This window comes from Rhineura floridana, chromosome 6, assembly GCF_030035675.1.
Source record: "Rhineura floridana isolate rRhiFlo1 chromosome 6, rRhiFlo1.hap2, whole genome shotgun sequence".
NCBI lineage: Eukaryota > Metazoa > Chordata > Lepidosauria > Squamata > Rhineuridae > Rhineura > Rhineura floridana.
In genome coordinates this window covers 68,190,854-68,209,081 of record NC_084485.1, presented here as the reverse complement: position 1 = coordinate 68,209,081, position 18,228 = coordinate 68,190,854, and the positions used below count along the sequence as shown (strand labels likewise).

The following is an 18,228-nucleotide window of genomic DNA, read 5'->3' as shown; positions in this document are numbered from 1 at the left end:
GATTAAAGAACAGTAGCAGTCAGCAGGGCAGCAGTGCTTATCTGACCTCCCACCACTGGCATTGGTGCAACTTACCAGGAGGAGGAAGGGGAAGGGAGGGGAGGGGAGGGGAGAGGCTGGAAATGATAATAGCACTGGATTGGCTTCGCTGGTGCCTTTGTACCATGCCGACCTTGCTGCCGTCTCACCCCCCTCCCCCTGGTAATGTGATGACAGTGACAGGAGGTCAGATAAGCACTGCCACACCACTGCTACCTCTAAAGGAATGTGCACAAAACTTACAAGCTGATGTGACACAAGAGGTAAAGATTTAGGGGGGTATTCAACTAAATAATTGTACGAGTGAAACAACTTCCACTGGCACAAGAGAACTTTCCTCCCTCTCCTCCCCACATGTGCATCCATCACCATTCCCAAATCTGCTCCAGAGGGTTGGGGGAAAACCTAGAACAGATTTAGGGGGCGTGTGAGGGGAGGAGTGGGGGAAGAATATTCCAATCTGCAAGGAGAAATCCTTCCACTGATGGAACATTTGCCTTAGCGCTATGTTGAATACAACCCACAGGGTTGATAGGGCGGTGCTCCACATATAGCCCCCCACTATTTCTCCAGGATACATGAGAACACAAGATTTAGAATGCACAATGGAAGCAAAAAACAACAAAAAACAAATTAGACAGGAAGTCTAACAGCATGTATGTTAGTCATATGGGTCTACTCAAAAGTTATTTCATTGAGTTTAACAGGACTTACTCCAAGGTAAGTGGATATAGGATGGCAGCCTAAACCTTCTGTACAAACATTACCCACTCACTCACTTTTGCAGGAATTCCTCCAGGCCACACAGTTTGAGTACAAAGTCATCCACGTCAATGTCCCGCAAGTCATCATGAGTGTAGCACAATGTCTGATAGATGAGCAAGTCCACCGTGGAGGAGCCTGCCAGGATGGGGGGGGGAGGAGGAAAAGAGAAAACAGACATAACACAATGAGCCTCAAGACAAAATTCCCAGGAATTCTCCATCCTGGGCCTTTCCCTCCTCGCCTAGCAGATTCACTCCCTCTGGCATCACTGCCTCCACAGTTCTCTCACACCCCGCTGATGTTTCTGTTCCCTTCACAGCAATATAAAATGTTGCTAACAAACCATCCAGATGCTCCCAATTAAAATTTTGGGAAAAAAGCTTAAAGTCTTTTAGTGTGAGCCTGAAATGGCAGTGAATTGGTGGATGGAGGAAGGCTGGCTGGCTGTTTTTTTTTGGGGGGGGGGAGAGTCATGGTGGTGCTTGTGTGTGTGTGTGTGTGTGTGTGTGTGTGTGTGTGTGTGTGTGTGTGTGTGTGTGTGTGTGTGTGTGTGTGTGTGTGTGTGAGTGTGTGTGAGTGTGTGTGAGTGTGTGTGAGTGTGTGTGTGAGTGTGTGTGAGTGTGTGTGAGTGTGTGTGAGTGTGTGTGAGTGTGTGTGAGTGTGTGTGAGTGTGTGAGTGTGTGTGAGTGTGTGAGTGTGTGAGTGTGTGAGTGTGTGTGTGTGTGTGTGTGTGTGTGTGTGTGTGAGTGTGTGAGTGAGTGAGTGAGTGAGTGTGTGTGTGTGAGTATGTGTGAGTGTGAGTGTGTGTGAGTGAGTGTGTGTGAGTGTGACTGTGAGAGAGAGAGAGAGAGTGAGAGAGAGAGAGAGAGAGAGTGAGAGAGAGAGAGAGAGAGAGAGAGAGAGTTTGTGTGTGTGTGTGTGAGAGAGAGAGAGAGAGAGAGAGAGAGAGTATGGATGGATAAATCAATCAAGGAGACAGTGGGTGCTCATACGCTTGTGTATGTTTGTGAATGGATGTGTGTGTAAACAGATATTCGTGTGTGAGAGAGGGAATGAGAGAGAGAATGAATGGATGATGGATGTGGGGGGGGGAGAAAGAGATAAAATAATTGCCCCTTTTGCTTTGACCTGCCTGCCATATGCATGCAACCCCCAACCATTTTCCTGGAGGAAATGAGGCCCTCAACTCCACCCCAGCCCTACAGCATTGGTGTTAAACAAGTGGGCCAGGATCTCAAATGGGTTGCAACCCAACAAGGTGAGTCACATCAGTGGGATCACAACATTTGCAACAGAAAAGTAGAAAGACAGTGTTAGATGGGGCAAAAGAGAGTAAAGGTAGATATCTGCAAACTAAAATTATACTAGCCCTATACTACTTTAAGTATTATATCGTCCACCCCCTGTCCTAGGAATTAATTTTGGTGTGGGTGCTAAGAATTAGTTTGGTGTGGGCATTATCAGATTCCTCTTTGGAAACTGTATTTTACTCTGATGTTTGGGTATGCTTAGATTTTTTTTTAAGAAATAAGAATGCTTTATTTCCCCTCTCCCAGAGCCACAATTTCCAGTGTTCCATGGCATGATTCTTTAACAAGTATGTGGGCAATGTAGATATATCCTCAGGAAGACAGGATATCTATCTATCTATCTACAGGCGGGCCCCGCTTTACGGCGCTTCACTTTTTGGCGTTGCGCAAATGCGGAAAGTCCCCACTTCAAGGTGCTTGTTCCGCTTTTACAGCAGTTTTTCTCGTCGCACGCCATTTTCGCGTCATTTTCATGCAACGTGCACCATTATTGTCTATGGGTTCCGCTTTTTGGTGGTTACCGCTTTTCGGCGGCAGTCCGGAACGGAACCTGCCGTATAAGCGGGGCCCGCATCTATCTATCTGTCTATCTATCTATCTAATCTGTTCCATGTTACAGGATGGATATAAGGGGAATGTTTGGCTTTCAGATTGAAGACTACTGGCCTGGAGAAGTCCTTGATGTGCTTTGACATGGATCACAAAAATCAACACACCCTCTTTCTAAATACAGGCCTGGTTCACATGTCATAGTAAGCCAATTATGGCTTCCTGGGATGGCATGAACTGCTACCCTCCAGAGAGGAGCTCACATCTACTTTGCTGCTCCCCCTTTTTTTAGCACAGTGTGGCACAGCAGCTAGCCAGTGTTTGACTTACTGTGTTGTCCAAACCAGGGTCGTGGTGAAAGGGTCTCCTCTTTAACCATAATCTGTAAGCACAAGACAAACCTTGGCTACAAATTGTGTTTAAGAAGGAAAAACCTTAACCACAGTCCTGGCTTCGAACGATGTGCTAAGGCAAACCTTGGTTTGGCTGCCATGCCACCCTCTGTTAAAAGGACCAGGCAGGAGGTAAAGTGGGTGCGAGCTTCTTTCCGGGAGCCAGCAAGTTTGCACAGGATGGTAAATCATCTTTTGGCTTGCTGTGACATGCGAATGAGGCTATAGAGTTAATCTGAGTTGGTTTTGTCAGAAAACATTGGTCTTTCATGTATATGGAATGGCTAATTGGATTCTTAGAGTAAGAAAGAAATGAAAGGACATCTGTCCCAGGACTCTGCTGCAAGCCATGAGCCAAAAACTTGCAATGGAACAAGAGTATCTCCACCTTCCTTAATTAGTTGACTTGAGCTAATATTGTTAAGACTCTGCCATTCTCCTCTGCATCTAAAATTTGGATTGGCCTGTCATAAAGTGCAGAGACTGAAAGAGGTTTGAAATTAATTAACTGCAGGATTTTAAAAAAAATTAAACTTCACATTTACACACTGGAAATACTAACAAGAATTCTGTCTCTGCTCAATTAGGTTTATTTTTTAAAAGATCAAGTTAAATTAATTGTGCAAATCTTGGATTCATTAAATTAATGAATTGTATGAATAAAACACAGTTCCATCAAAATAAAGGCCACTATTTATGACACACAGGTGGACATCTGTCAATCAATTCTATACGGTTATGCAAACATTAAAATGACAAATCTAGACAAACACCTAGATAATAAACTTCAAATAGTGAATTTAATATTGAACATAAAATAAAGAATGCATTTCTCCCAAAAAAGCCTAGCTCTGGGCAGAATTGTGAAATTCACAGATGCTGCTCAGCACTTGCAGATTCATTATATTCAGTGTTTAATAACCAACTATGAAGAGAGAGACAGAAAAGTTCTGGCTTCTTTCAAATGCATGTTAAAATGTCAGGGTATATAGGTGTTTATTTATTTGGTTGTTTGTTTAATTTATATCACGCCCTTCCTCCCAGTAGGAGCCCAGAACGGCAAACGAAAACACTAAAAACACTAAAATATCATAAAAACAGACTTTAAAATATATTAAAACAAAACATCTTTAAAAACATCTTTTTAAAAAATCTTTAAAAACATCTTAAAAACACAAACACGACTGGGATAAGGTCTTTATTTAAAAGGCTTGTTGAAAGAGGAAGGTCTTCAGTAGGCACCGAAAAGATAACAGAGATGGCACTTGCCTAATATTTAAGGGGAGGGAATTTCACAGGGTAGGTGCCACCACACTAAAGGTCCATTTCCTATGTTGTGCACAACAGACCTCCTGATAAGATGGTATCTGCAGGAGGCCCTCACCTGCAGAGCACAGTGATCGACTGGGTATATAAATGGTAAGACAATCTTTCAGGCATCCTGGTCCCAAGCTGTATATGGCTTTGTACACCAAGACCAAAACCTTGAACTTGGCCTGGTAGCTAATAAGCAGCCAGTACAATTCTTTTGGTAGCAGGATGACATGTTGGTGATACCCTGTCCCAGTAAGCAGTCGTGCTGCTGCCGCTGCCACCCATATATTGATGTGGAGGATAACCTTGCCAATGTTCACCACAGCTTGTTTTTTTTAAAAGGGCTGCACTAAACAGCATTCCTTTGAGCCAATGGTTTGCACATAATGCTAAGCCATGGTTTATTAAACTATGAATTAAACCATTGTTTTATGCTACATATGAATCTGCCCTGCAACTTAACTATGGCTTGGCATTATATGTGATCCCAGCACCGTTCCTTAACCATGGTTTGTTTGGCCACATGCTCCGCAAGCTACAAAGGTACAAGGCAAGAGTAGCTGGAAAACAAAACAAACTTTGGAGGAAACAACCATGATTTGTTTGAACACTTATTGGACAACTTGTGGTTAAACCATGGTTTACTTTCTAAAGGTCCACAAAATGTTGTGGCAGGGAAAGCATGTTATTGATCACTAATGATATCACAACTGCTATAAAATAGACAAAGCACAACCATATTCTACAAAGCATTCACAATTATTGTGTATGTGCAAACATGGAGATAGGGGCAGGGAAGAGAAAAGAAGAAACCTCATTCCCCAACAATACCACACACACAACTGAATATCAGTCTGAGTGCTGGGGAAATGACTTGAAGACTGTATTTTTAAACTGCTGTTTTTTTATGAGAAGACATTTTATAAATGCTTTTTATAAATAAAATAGACTAACCCCAGAAAAAAGCCTAATTTAAGAAATGGTGTCTTGATCTCTTACATAAATGAGTAATAACTATACATTTATTGTTCCCAAAATATCTGAGGAGGCCGTCTTGGAGCTGCTATTTGCATTGCAAGTAGAGCTTCCATTGGCACCAAGAAAGGCTTTCCTTGACCTAATAATAATAATAATAATAATAATAAATTTTATTTCTAGGCCGCCTATCTGGCCGCACAAGCGGCCACTCTAGGTGGCGTACAAGATAAAGTAAAATACAACTTCTGAGAGTTAAACATCCCCCCACTCCCCCGCTACTCAGACTTCCTTGTAGCTGCTATAACAAAAAACATGCACATTAAAATGCACTAACACAATTAACATCTAGCTTGACCCTGACTGTATGTTCCAGAAGAAATGTCTGTATTATTGTCTAGTGAAGGAGTTCTGAAACTGTGGTCCGTGGACTACTGCTGGTCCACAAGCTCCATTCAAGTGGTCTGCAGCATGCCTGTAAAAATCGTACAGCACCTAGCACAGCATGTTACAACTGCTACAAAAGGCAGAAAAAATAATGAAGTAGTCTGCCAAAACCCTCAGAAATTTTCAAATGGTCCACAGGGAAAAAAGTTTGGGAACCATTCATCTAGTGCAACTCACAGTGGTCCTGTCATTGGGATGAAAAGGAGTGCATGATATACCCACTATGGCAGCAGTTCTTAAAAACTCCCCAAACCCAGCAACCCCTTGAAAATTGCTGGGGGTCTTCATGGATTACTTAACAAACTCCACCTCTTCATCAAAGCACATAAATGTTATTTTTAAAATAATATTGTTTGCTTCAGCGCCAGCATCAAAGCCAGCACCATATTATGACAATCACAGGCCCTAGGGCAAGGCTTTGTTAGCCTATTTGACAATCCAGCCCTTGTCAAAATGGATCTCTTGTCATCTGGAAAAAAAAAATCAAGTGTAAGACCCAGTACAGATATTCTTGACTACTCCAGCACCTTTCTGTGGATCACCTGAATTGGTGTGGATCACCAGTGATCCATGGAACACAGTGTGAGAATCTATGCTCTGCTAGTATGAGTAGAAAGGGCTTCCCAGTTCAAACCAACAACTTACAGTCACAAGTGAAAGTGAGAGGCTCCTGCAGGCTGTCGTAAACCACAGTCACTTTCAAGCTGACCCCAAGGCCGAGGTGTTCGGGACTGAGGTTGACAGTGCTCCAGACATAACCAGTAAGGGAGTAGTCCTTGGTACTGTAGCCAGATCTCAGTCTGTGGGCAAAACAAGATGGGTACAATTAGTTTCCATTACCATCCTATGCCCCTTGCCCATTCCCACTGATATCTGATAGGATTCCTCTTTTCCCTTCATTTTTTTATAACAGGAAGATGTCAAAGGGCTTTGTATTTTATCTCCTTGTCCTCTCCCCCTGTTAAGATTCATACCTACTGAGATCTGAAATTTATTTTCCCATTTACTCAAAGAACTCATTTGATCTTCTCTAAGAGACATTTGTCTGACTTAACACCTAATCTAGGGGTTCCAAACTGTGGTCCATGGACCACCAGGGATCCACAAGCTTGATTCAGGTAGTCCGTGATATGTCCGTAAAAATACAATTAAAAATCATACGTCACCTAGAACAGTGCCTTACAATTCCTACAGGAGACAGAAAAATCGATAAAGTTCCAAGGGCACTCTACTAAGGCTTTCCATTTGCTAAAATCTCCTTTGGAACTTAAATATTTACAAGGGAGACCTGCAGCAAAATGTTGTAGTGTGGATGGCTACTTCCAGTCAGTAAGCATTTTGTGCTCACTCAGCATGTTCAGTCTTCATTGGGTTTTTGTTCTCCCCGCCCCCAAGCGTACTACAAAAGGACTGGAACTTGGAGAACTCAGGAATTTAAGCCAATGGAAAGCCTTGGTAGGGTGCTGTGTCTGTTTTCTATCCTAGGCTCCTACTTACACATCCAGCATATGGCAGAAAGCAGCAACCTCTTCATCCTTCTCCTCAGAAACCTCAAACAGCTCATAGCCATTGGCCGCAGGATAATGCCGAGAAGTGGTCTGACACCAGACAAGGCATGGAAATAGAGACAATACTGTCAGCGAAAAATAGTTTCAACTATCCATCCCATTCTCATGCACCAGCCAGTCTCAGATTTCTTTTATTCCCAGAATACAGGGTTAGATCCTAACAAGCACAATTTGAAGTTTGCTCTTGGAACAGGGATTTTGCTCTTCCTCCATGCTGCTGCCCCCTGAATTCCACCCTCCCCCCGAAAGTTGCTCCTGATGGTCAGGGACTCTCAGGAATGGTGAGGGATGAAGCAGGGGGGGTACAGCTGGAGGGAAGAATCAGCAGAAATTTGAAAATTCCCTTGTGCAAGAAAATGCCTTTGGTTCACACAATGTGGGGGAAGGATCGTAGCTCAATTGTACAGCATCTTCCTTGCAAGCAGAAGGTCCCAGGTTCAATCCCCAGCATGTCCAGGTAAAGGTGGGAGAGACCCCTGTCCAAAATCCTGAGAAGCCGCTGCCAGTCAGTGTAGACAATACAGGGCAAGATGGACCAATGGGCTGACTCAGTATAAGACAGCTTCCTGAGTGTTCCTGAGTACAACCTGCCCTTAGTGCAATGGACACTATGCTCCAATCCACACAACAATCAGGGTGCCAGCAAGGTAAGTTGTGTAGATAAGCACAGATGTCTGCACATGATGATGAGGATAAGAGATTGCTTCTTCTCCACATGCCTTCCTTTTAACTCAACCTACCTTTACCATACCAGGTTGGACAGCTTTGCAGTGCTGTGATAAATGTGAGTTGTGAATTGGGTTTATGTTGCAGATCGAACCAGTTTACTGTAATGTGGCGGTGCTTGCTTTGGCTTTCAATGACTGATAACAATGATTGTGTCAATGATGGATTAATTACAGCTACACTCCTTTGAGCCAATGCAGAACTGCTGCAAATGATTTTGGAGTTATTTCCTGCCTTTGAAGAAGAAGATGAAGAAGAAAACAGCAGCAGCAGCAGAAGAAAGCAGAATACATCTTGAGTGCCAAGGACCTACTATGAACAGATATGGCCAAAGGTCAGTGCATGAATGTACCATAAACTGGATTTCTAGAGTTGTATCTATGTGGCAGTTCTGAGGGAAGCTGGGTGGGGAGGTGTATGCATTCAGCAGCCTAGACTGGTCCATAGATTGATCTGCACTGTATTTATTTGATATGTGTCAAATATTTGTAAAACATTTTTCTGAAAAACTCTCCAATGAGATGTAGAAACACTTTGTAGACAATGTTAAAGAATTATTCATATGACAAAAAAACACCAAACAGCATTCCACAACCTAAAAGAAACTGGCCAGAATTTCACCAATGACTCAATAGAAAGGAAAGTCTTGGGAGAATAACATATTCTTCAATGGCTTGCAGACAAAAAAGGGACATACTTGTCTGTAAAGACCCAGTTCTTATACAAAGAATGCGCCTCCCCCAACACACCATTATATATTGCTAGAATTCTACTCCAGGAAGCAATCAGAGCTCAGTGGAAGAGCACGTGCTTTGCATGCAGAAGGTCTCAGGTTCGATCCCTGGCATCCCCAGTTATAAAAAGGGTCAGGTAGCAGGTCATAGAAAAGACTCCTGTCTGAGACTCCAGAGCTGCTGCCAGTCAGAGCAGACCAGAGGTGTGGAACCTGTGGCTTTCCAGATATTGCTGGACTACAACTCCCATAGTCCCTGACCACTGGCTATCCTTGCTGGGACTGATGGAGTCCAACAACATCTGGAGGGCCACAGATTTCCCACCTGTGGAATAGACAATCCTGGGTTGACTAGTATAAAGCAGCTTCCTACGTTCCAGAATCTATAAGGTGCATTCGTTCACTCTGTTTAGAAGCCAGATGGTCAAAGATTAAAGGCAAAACTACATCAAGGCACAGGAGTCTGCTTTTGTATTGCACTTCACTTAGAGCAACACTGTCTCAGACGTCAAGATTTGACATCTAGCATGCTTGCAAAAGGGGCTGGCCATCACTTTGTTAACTAAACACTGAAAAGAGACAGAGCTATTTATATGGATACAGAATCAGAACAAGGGCTCCTGCACATATCTTAAGTATCAGTGAGATAAATATGGGAGAAGGAATTTCCTAAAATACTATCAATCCATGAGGATTTCAATATAGGCACGGCAGGTATTATAGATATTAATAGGGGCATCGCTGACTTTGTAGAAATCTAAATTTGGATCTACTAGGGAGTAAGCCCCAGTGGACATAGTGGAAGTTACTCCTGAGTAAAAATGCATATGAGTGCACTGTTAACTATTTTACAGGACTGATACAGTACAGGAATTCCTAAACTGTGGCCCTCAGACCACCAGTGGTCCACAAACTTCATTCAGGTAGTCCATGGTATGTGTGTAAAAATACAGTTAAAAATAATCCAGCATCTAGCACAAGGTATTACAAGTGCTACATCCAGCAGGAAATCTTTAAGTGGTCTGCCAAGATCTCAGAAGTTTTCAAATGGTCCATGGGAAAAAGTTTGGGAACCACTGGTATAGATTATGATCAATACTCCTCCGTATGGATCTGGGTTCTTTGTTATTTGATTTATCCCAGATGTTTGTAGCTCTGCTGGGATGATGCTGATTCAGTTCACTTCTACAGCCAAATCGATCAAAACCTCACTTTCTGAAAGAATTTGAGAACCAAAACACAACCAGCCTTTGAAATTCACATTTATCTGGATTTTGCAATACAGTTGTTCAACCAATGGTTTTTTTTAAAAAAACCCACATATAAATGGAAAGTGTGCATAAAAATGAATATATTTGTGAAAATAACATACAAAATGCATTGTATCAGGAAAAAGTGCTTGCAAAAATATGTGCATTAGTCAAAACTGCATACAAAAATGTGTGAGTCAGGAGAAATTTGCACTAAAATACTGAAGAATTTTCATGAGGATTCTTTTTTTAAAAAAATCACAAACTGCAGCAGAAATGTGGAGAACTGAATTTAAGATTGGAAAAATGAGAAATGGAGAGGATCGAAACTGAGACATCTTTCCATCCCTAATTATGTATCAAACATGGCTGAAGTAGTTTGCTTTTTTGTTTGTTTGTTTCATCATCATCATCGTCACACAGCCAAGTAGTAGCAGTAGATGTTATAAAAGAGAGGGAGAGGGAGGGACAACTCTCAAAACCATTTCATTTTGTTTCTAGTGCCTCCTTCCCAAATGTTACAGTAGAATAAGGAGCAAGGACAGAAACACTTTGAATGTCAGGCTGGAGTGCTTGCACGGTCTCAGAGCCTCAATTCACTCTTTCAAAGCAAACAAAGGTCCCACTGTCACAGCAATTAACCCACCAAATAGTTAGAGAAATGTGGAGAGATGGAGAGAGAAAGAAAAGGACAGAACACAACAGACGCTAAAGACAATTTTAATGCTCTTTTATAATTAGTTTCTTGCACAGCAAAAGCAGAGAACAACTTACATAACTTCTGCCAGCAGCTTCTGACAACATTTCTCACTGGGCATACGAGGAGTTGGTCCCAGGAAGTTTATTGATGATGGGAAACTTGCTTGCATTTATATCCTTTAGATTCCAGAGGTATTGATCATCTACTCTTAATGTCCAAAACTATGCCTTGTCCCATTCACAATCCCAGAAGCATCGAGTAAAAGATATCCCCATGGATGTCCCTTTTAACTGAGAATCTTGCTATAGCAAAAGAATCCTATAGAAAGTAGACTTCTATAGAATTCTTGCTAGGCAATTCTTCTTAAAAGGATTAAGGAAGAAAGGGGAAAATGCGAAGGATATTCCCAGTCCTTGCTTACTAACAGAAAACTAGCCTGTCGCACTGCTCCTAGCATGTAGGCAGTTTCTTTTCTGAGGATCATGTGACATTTCAGAAGCTACCGCTTCTGGGAAACAGGAGTGCTAACAGTCAGGATACACTCATGTCTTTTGGAAAAACTTTTTACTAGACACCGCCTTTCCCTTTGACTGCTGTTGTGTGGATCATATAAATAGCGCAACAGATGTACACAGCCCTTTCAAGGCATGCTGTCAAAGCAGCTGATGGTTTGCCAGCAAGCTTCAGTACAGGCAACATGCAAGTGGGACAATTAATTCCCATGGTGGCATTTAAGTCAGGATGAGGAACAGGAAACAGGCTCAGAATCTGTTATTCCAAGAGCATCCCAGGCTGCTGTTTTTATGTGTCCTTTCATGAGAGTTTTGCCTTTCAGTTCAGCATTTTAGTGCAAAATGAACAAATTGAGAGAGGTTCCCAAAAGGAGAAGAGATTTTATGTTGTGAGACTGGGTACTGGTTGCAACCCACAGTCTTCACAGAGAAGGGGCAAGGGGAGCAGGACCTCCAGAAGACCTCCACACTGCCAATGACCCTGAAGATTCAGTAGAGCCAGATATTCGTGCCTCAGGACTAAGGACGGGGATGTAATTCAGTTCAGGTTGCATTTTAATGCAAAACTACCTAATTTGTGCTTCTTGAAACAATTGTTGTTATGTGCCTTCAAGTCGACTATGACTTATGGTGACCCTATGAATCAGCAACCTCCAAGAGCATCTGTCGTGAACTACCCTGTTCAGATCTTCTAAGTTCAGGTCTGTGGCTTCCTTTATGGAATCAATCCCTCTCTTGTCTGGCCTTCCTCTTTTCTGTAAAATGCAGCTGCCCTTTGCACTTCTCTGAATGTTGCAGTGTAGTTCTCCAACCAAACAATGTGTACCAAAATGTGTCTATAGGGGATGTGTGCATAAAAACATACACATTCATGAAAATAATATACAAAACTGCATTGTTCGTTTTTAAAAAAATGACACTGAATGACAGCAAATTGTCCTGAGCACTTTTTCAGAAAAAAAATGCAAATTTATGCAGAAATGTGATAGACCCAACTTAAAACTTGAAAAATTAGAAATGGAGAAAAATGAAAATGGACAGACTTGTCCCTCCCTGCCCAGGGCTTGAGATACCCACACCAGCTGACTAGGTTCCTAGCTGACTGTCAGACCACCACCACCATCTTCGTAGAAGCAGAAGAAATGGCTCGCCAGGCAGGAAATTTAGATCTATTCCTGAAGTGTCCTTCTAATACATAATGCTTCTCAGGAGGAAGGAGCAGCAAATGGAAGCACCTGATTGAATCAGGGCCTGGGTGAGAGCCAGGAAGGGGTGGAATCTTCAGCTCCTATGTGGAAGCTCCCAGTATGAGCTGCATCATTGCTAAAGCAATAGGTGTTATCCAAACTCCAGCCTGCCTAACCTGGGAAAATGGAGAAGTGGTCAGTTGTTCCTACATAGTAGAGATCCAGGAACAGGTGGACTGATGGATTTGGACAACTGAGTGGAGTGGCATACTGTCCAGGTGTATAGCTATGAGCCACACTAACTACAGGGACTTGAAGTCTAAAGGGCCGAACTATATATGCAGTTAAATGTGTGATTACATTCAACGTGTTTTGAGGGAACTTGTTCATTTACAAATGTAGCTGTTGGGGCCAATCAGAATCAGAACTGTTGTGCACAGGAAAGAGGTATTAGTCCTTTCCCCTTGTGCCATGGTCCCAATAGTCCTCCCCCAAATTGATTTGCTGTAGGAAAGAGCTGCCATATAGCTGTATGTGCAAAGGCTGCCACAGGATCCTTAAACAATCATATCATAATATGTAGGTAGAAAGAGAAGCAAAAAGCAGAGTGGGTAGCCTTATCTGGCATTTATTAAGCTTTTTGACTGCTTCATTTAGCAAGGAGAGCGGTTTTTCTGAGATACAGCTAAAAAAAGAAAAAAGAGGAAATAAAGACTTCTCCGCTATTAAGAGTTTGATTTTGGTGAATTCCAGGGAAGATATCCAATCATTTGACTCCTGTAATATATACACTGTATCTGAAAACATAAAAGCACGGAACATTATGTGGATCCCTCAGCCATGCCATGGCAAAAGGCCTTAGGCTCCTCAGACCTATATAATTTTGCTTACATAAGAATGGCCTTACCGGATCTGCAGATATCCTCCGGTTCTTGTTGGCTGCAGTGTTCTTCCGCCCACCAGACCTAGAGACATAGGTCCTGGGAGGCACCTGGGGAGGCATTGTCTTGCTGCGAGCAACTGGCTTCCCGCTGCTTTCTTTCTCAAAAATACTTCTGCCTTCCTTCCAGCTCCATGTGGCTTCCCTCAGAAGATCACTGTCATAAGTGGACTTGAGATTTAGGCGGGTAATGGCATCGTTAATGCCATCATAGTCCACTGTGCTATATGGATCCTCTTCTGAGATTCTACGACCTAGCAATTTTCCATCAGCCCTCTCATGTGCTGAGGAGAACATGTTGATATCATTGGGTTGGGACCCTTTGAAGGAAGCTTGATTCACTTCAGAGGTGTTCCAGATGGCAATGCGAGGAGGCAATGGGGGAGGAGAAAGCTTCTTAGGAGAACTGCTGCTACTACTGTTCTGGTGGGATGTACTATTGGGGGGCTCAGTGAGGAAGTCATCCCCTGTGCTGTCAAAGATGTACAAGTAGTCACTGGAGAGAGGTCCCTTCAACCAAGGCTGGGTCTCTGGCTCAGGCAGCAAGCCAGATGAGGTAGTATTGTTGGTCCCAAAAGCTCTCGAAACCTCCTGACCAGAGAGGGCATTGTAATTAAGGGTGGGGTCTGAGCCAGAGAGGCCTCGCATGACCTTGATATTGTGGCAGTCATTCCTTACAGCAGGTTTGTTGTAATCCAGAATTGGATCATCCCAGGAAATGAGAGGTTGGTCTGTATTTTGCTTTGCCTGGCTCTCCTCCTTGTCTTGCCTCAGGCGGGACAAAGCATCATACTCCATCTGTAGAGCTTCTGCAAGAGCCAGCTCCTTACAGCTGATCCCCAAGGACTTCCAGTGCTCTCCATTGCCTCTGGTTGCAGACATCTCTTGCAGGAAAAAACCACAGAAACCAAAGACTATTGGGTGCTCAGTTCAGGGTTTAGGAAGAAAGGCATGCTGTGCTACCTACAAATGAAGAGACCAAGAAGTAGTGTAAATAGACCAGTGCTAATTTACAATTATCTGCTTTAATGAGAGTTTTGGGTTGACCTGCACTTGACGAAAAACAGGCCTCAAATGAAGCCGAGACCTGTTAGTGTTTATCTGTCCCTCAGGAGGACAAGTCTTCTGTCAGTTTCTTAAGAAAAGTACATTAGGTTTACATTCAATAATCATCACTAAATAACTGAAGTTTACCTTGACATTTACTTCAGACATAAACATAACTTTTTTGCAGAAAATTGTGGGATTAGTGATCAGACCTGACCAAAATAATGTAATTATTTTCTATCACAGATAAGGAAACCCAGAAGCCTTTTGGTTAATTTCTCCATATTGTCTTTATTCTCTTTCTACCCCGGATACCACTTGTTCAGAGCCATAGTGTCAGATCCTACACAGAAATTACACAGCCTCTTCCTGAAGAGCTTAAAAGTATAAACTGGACAAGACAATGTTGTGTGAAGTCAAGGGAAGAGATTAAAGACTGACTAGAGAATAACATAGCTGGGATAGGGGAGACCTAGATGCAGAGCTTGGAAAAGTTACTTTTTTGAACTACAACTCCCATCAGCCCCAGCCAGCATGGCCACTGGATTGGGCTGATGGGGGTTGTAGTTCAAAAAAGTAACTTTTCCAAGCTCTGCCTAGATGGCCAAGGATATGTGAACAAGGGTAATATTAGAGAACATGGCAAGGAAGCAACGTACGATATGCTGAAGCAGAGCTTGGAAAAGTTACTTTTTTGAACTACATCTCCCATCAGCCCCAGCCAGTGCTGGCTGGGGCTGATGGGAGATGTAGTTCAAAAAAGTAACTTTTCCAAGCTCTGTGCTGAAGTGCTCTGAATTAATTTGTCTGTGAGAAAGCAACCTTATAGCCCAATCCCCAAACTAGTAATGCTGGAGTAGTTGGATCTAAACAAAACACAAAACAAAAGAGCTAAGATCCTCACATGGCAAGGTATGTACAATGAACTCATGGAGGGGTGGGTTAATATTATACCTGCTAGCCTTATCCTTATGTTCCATACATTCATCAGAATCCCTGGACAGAGTACATGCATGTTCAAAGTGTATGCATGTAGGCAATGGAGGCTGGCCTATTAGGGTGAATGGGGCACTGTCCCATCAATTTCATTCTGCCCACAGCCAGCCCCCACTTGCCTGCCTTCTTACTTACGGAAAATGCAGGGAACAGCACTGCATATCAGATTTCTCTTCCTTAGTCCCAGTCCTGCCCTAGTAGCACTCAACAGAGAGAAGGATGGGAGAAAAGCTATTATTAATTGGCTCTGCCTGTCATTAGTTTAAGCTTCACTTACTGCTGGTCTCCCTGCTTTCTGCTCTACCAGAACCAGTGCGCACCAGTCACCACAATGTAGGCACTGTTCAGACATTCTGAACAGCAGAACTCAGGGGTCAGCAGCCATGTTACTGATGTCCCTCTCTGGATTCATGCTCATTGTACATGCCAGCTCACACCTGCAGGGCTTAAATCAGCCAAAAACCCAGTATTTGACCCTAAATGGCTTCCTTGTTGTGCAGTATACCTGTTGATACCTTGCACTGAATTCTCCATCATCTTCTTGACAAGATGCTGCAAGTAAAGACAAAACAAAGCTGCACTTCTATGCATATGTACTTGGGAGTAAGCTGTACTGTCAGGCAGGTCATATGTTCTACCCCACAGAGACATCCCGTATTTGAAGGGCTGTCCAGTCTGAACCTGATTTAAGGATAAAGAACAGAAGGAGCAGAGGCCTTTAAGTTACCCATCAACAGCACCTACCTGGACAGCAGACTGAGCAGATACAGAGGCCGCCTGGTCACAGTTTTGTCAACTATGTTGAAATTATATTTATATTTAAAAGATAGCAATTATTTTAAAATGTGCACCTATACATATAAATTAGCATGGGCAAATTTTATGTAAAGCTGTGTCCTCTTTGTCCTCCTTTTCGGTGATCTATTTCCTCTTAGCCCTACTGAACTCACCTGGAATTAATTCCAAGTAAATATGCACTGGATTGGGCTATATATAACCTTATATCAGCTGTCAAAGCAGCCAGCTATCCAAATTGACAGTACTGATCACACCACGAGTTTCTGGAATATGTGCAATTTCAGTCCTTTCCATCCTCTTCCTCTCATGATTCAAATGTAGAAAGAAGAAGAGAAAAAACAAATTCACACATCACTTTTCTTTTTGGCCTCAGCCCCAAACCATATAACCACAGCGACCACAGAGTTCTCTAGAGCAGCCAGATCTCTCTCTGCTCACCAGTCACCTATATTAGAATTCCACTTGCTGAAGTATAGGCCATGAGATTTGTGCCAACTAGGCCATGTAAAACTGCTCAAAGGAAGAATCATCTCTATCTTGCATGTGGGAGAAAGAGAAAATCACAAAGAGCAGAAGAGCCTTGGGAGGTTCATGCAGCACTGCAGGCTCTACGTTCCTATAAAAGAACGGCCTGCTCAGCAGTTTTGCAATACGATGGAATGTGTCTGATTCTTGAAGTTTATACAGAGTGCAATGATGGATCATTAGCAACACACTATTAAGACTGAAATCTGTTTTATCACTGAGTAATTCTTCAAGGAAAGTTGAAAATGCAGGCCATGCCCACCATTTCAAGGCACAATAAATGTCCTAAAATTATAATCCTCAATTAACAGCCCAACCTCTCTGTAATCACCAACATTATACTCACAATATATCAGAGCTTGGAAGTAACTCGTTATTTTTAACGAGTTACTTGTAATTAGTTACAATTTTAAATAACAAGTGGGTAATTCTATTACATTTGGCAAGTAACGGAACGACTAGTAATTTCCCTACTTTTCAGCTGCAACTTTAACGTTTCCACGTTAGGTTGGATGTTACTTGGGGGCAGGAACAAGGGGAAGTCAGCTCCTGGCTGTGATTGGTTAACACAAGACATGTGCCTCACACTGATTGGACCTCTGCGCAGACTGTCTCTTCCCTTGTGATCTGTGTTAGGAGGCACGAGGGAAGAGGTGAATAGGCAGGGCCTGCTAGCGTCTGAGAGGACAAAATGAACGCCGGAGGAAAAAGCCAGGGCAAGGACAACGAAGGAGAAGGCAGCAGCAGAATGGCGAAGAGCTGTGGAGGTGAGTGACGATGATTTGTGTGTGTGTGTGTGTGTGTGTGTGTGTGTGTGTGTGTGTGTGTGCAACCCCCCGTGGCCCCTTCTGCCCCTCCCACTGCCTCTCCTTGCCTTGCTGCCACCCCCCCCATCAATCACAAGGCACTTCTGAAACTTCGGCCTACTTCTCTTCCTTCCCCCGCTTTTTGAACTCTCCCCCTTGTTCCTATGCATACCTGTGTGCTGTATTTATCCAGACAGAGCACTCCTGCCTTTTAATATGCCGGCTAGCTTTTTATTGTATATTTATTTGAACTCTATCTTTCTTTTTATTTGTATTTTTGTCCTGTTTAATCACAAGACTGAATTGTATGTGGGACAAAAACTGTCTCAGTAATAATAATAATAATAAAAATAAAAAATCATTAGGCGTATAATAAATGGCTTAAGGCTGATTTTTTTGTTCTTGGCAGAGATGAGGTGAGAAGTAGGGTCCTTGCAGCTCCTCCTCTCAGTCCCCCAGCTCTCAAACTCATGTTCTGTGAGAAAGAGAGAGATTCCCAGTCCCAGAGAGAGATAGACTGTTGACAATCTCTGCTAATATCTATACAAATGTACATAACATGCATCACCTGAACTCATATGATCTAGAGTTACCTTAGATCTTGCAAGATTTGCAAATGAGAAGCAATAGGGTTTTATATTAGTTCTGA

General features: G+C 42.7%; 1 protein-coding gene across 3 annotated transcripts in view; it reads right to left on the bottom strand.

Moving 5' to 3' along the window:
• The window catches only part of PIK3C2B (phosphatidylinositol-4-phosphate 3-kinase catalytic subunit type 2 beta), a 127,400-nt gene that overhangs the window by 80,985 nt on the left and 28,187 nt on the right, over nt 1-18,228 (bottom strand). Inside the window, exons 2-5 of one of the 3 annotated variants that reach the window (XM_061632210.1) lie at nt 13,375-14,370; nt 7,289-7,389; nt 6,437-6,591; nt 819-939 (exon numbers count right to left, since the gene is read on the bottom strand). In XM_061632210.1, the coding sequence (XP_061488194.1) occupies nt 819-939; nt 6,437-6,591; nt 7,289-7,389; nt 13,375-14,289 (1,292 nt within the window). In that variant the 5' untranslated portion in view covers nt 14,290-14,370. Of the gene's footprint in view, nt 1-818; nt 940-6,436; nt 6,592-7,288; nt 7,390-10,842; nt 11,245-13,374; nt 14,371-18,228 lie in introns of those variants that run through there. The other 2 variants (XM_061632211.1, XM_061632212.1) reach the window with 2 other exon arrangements.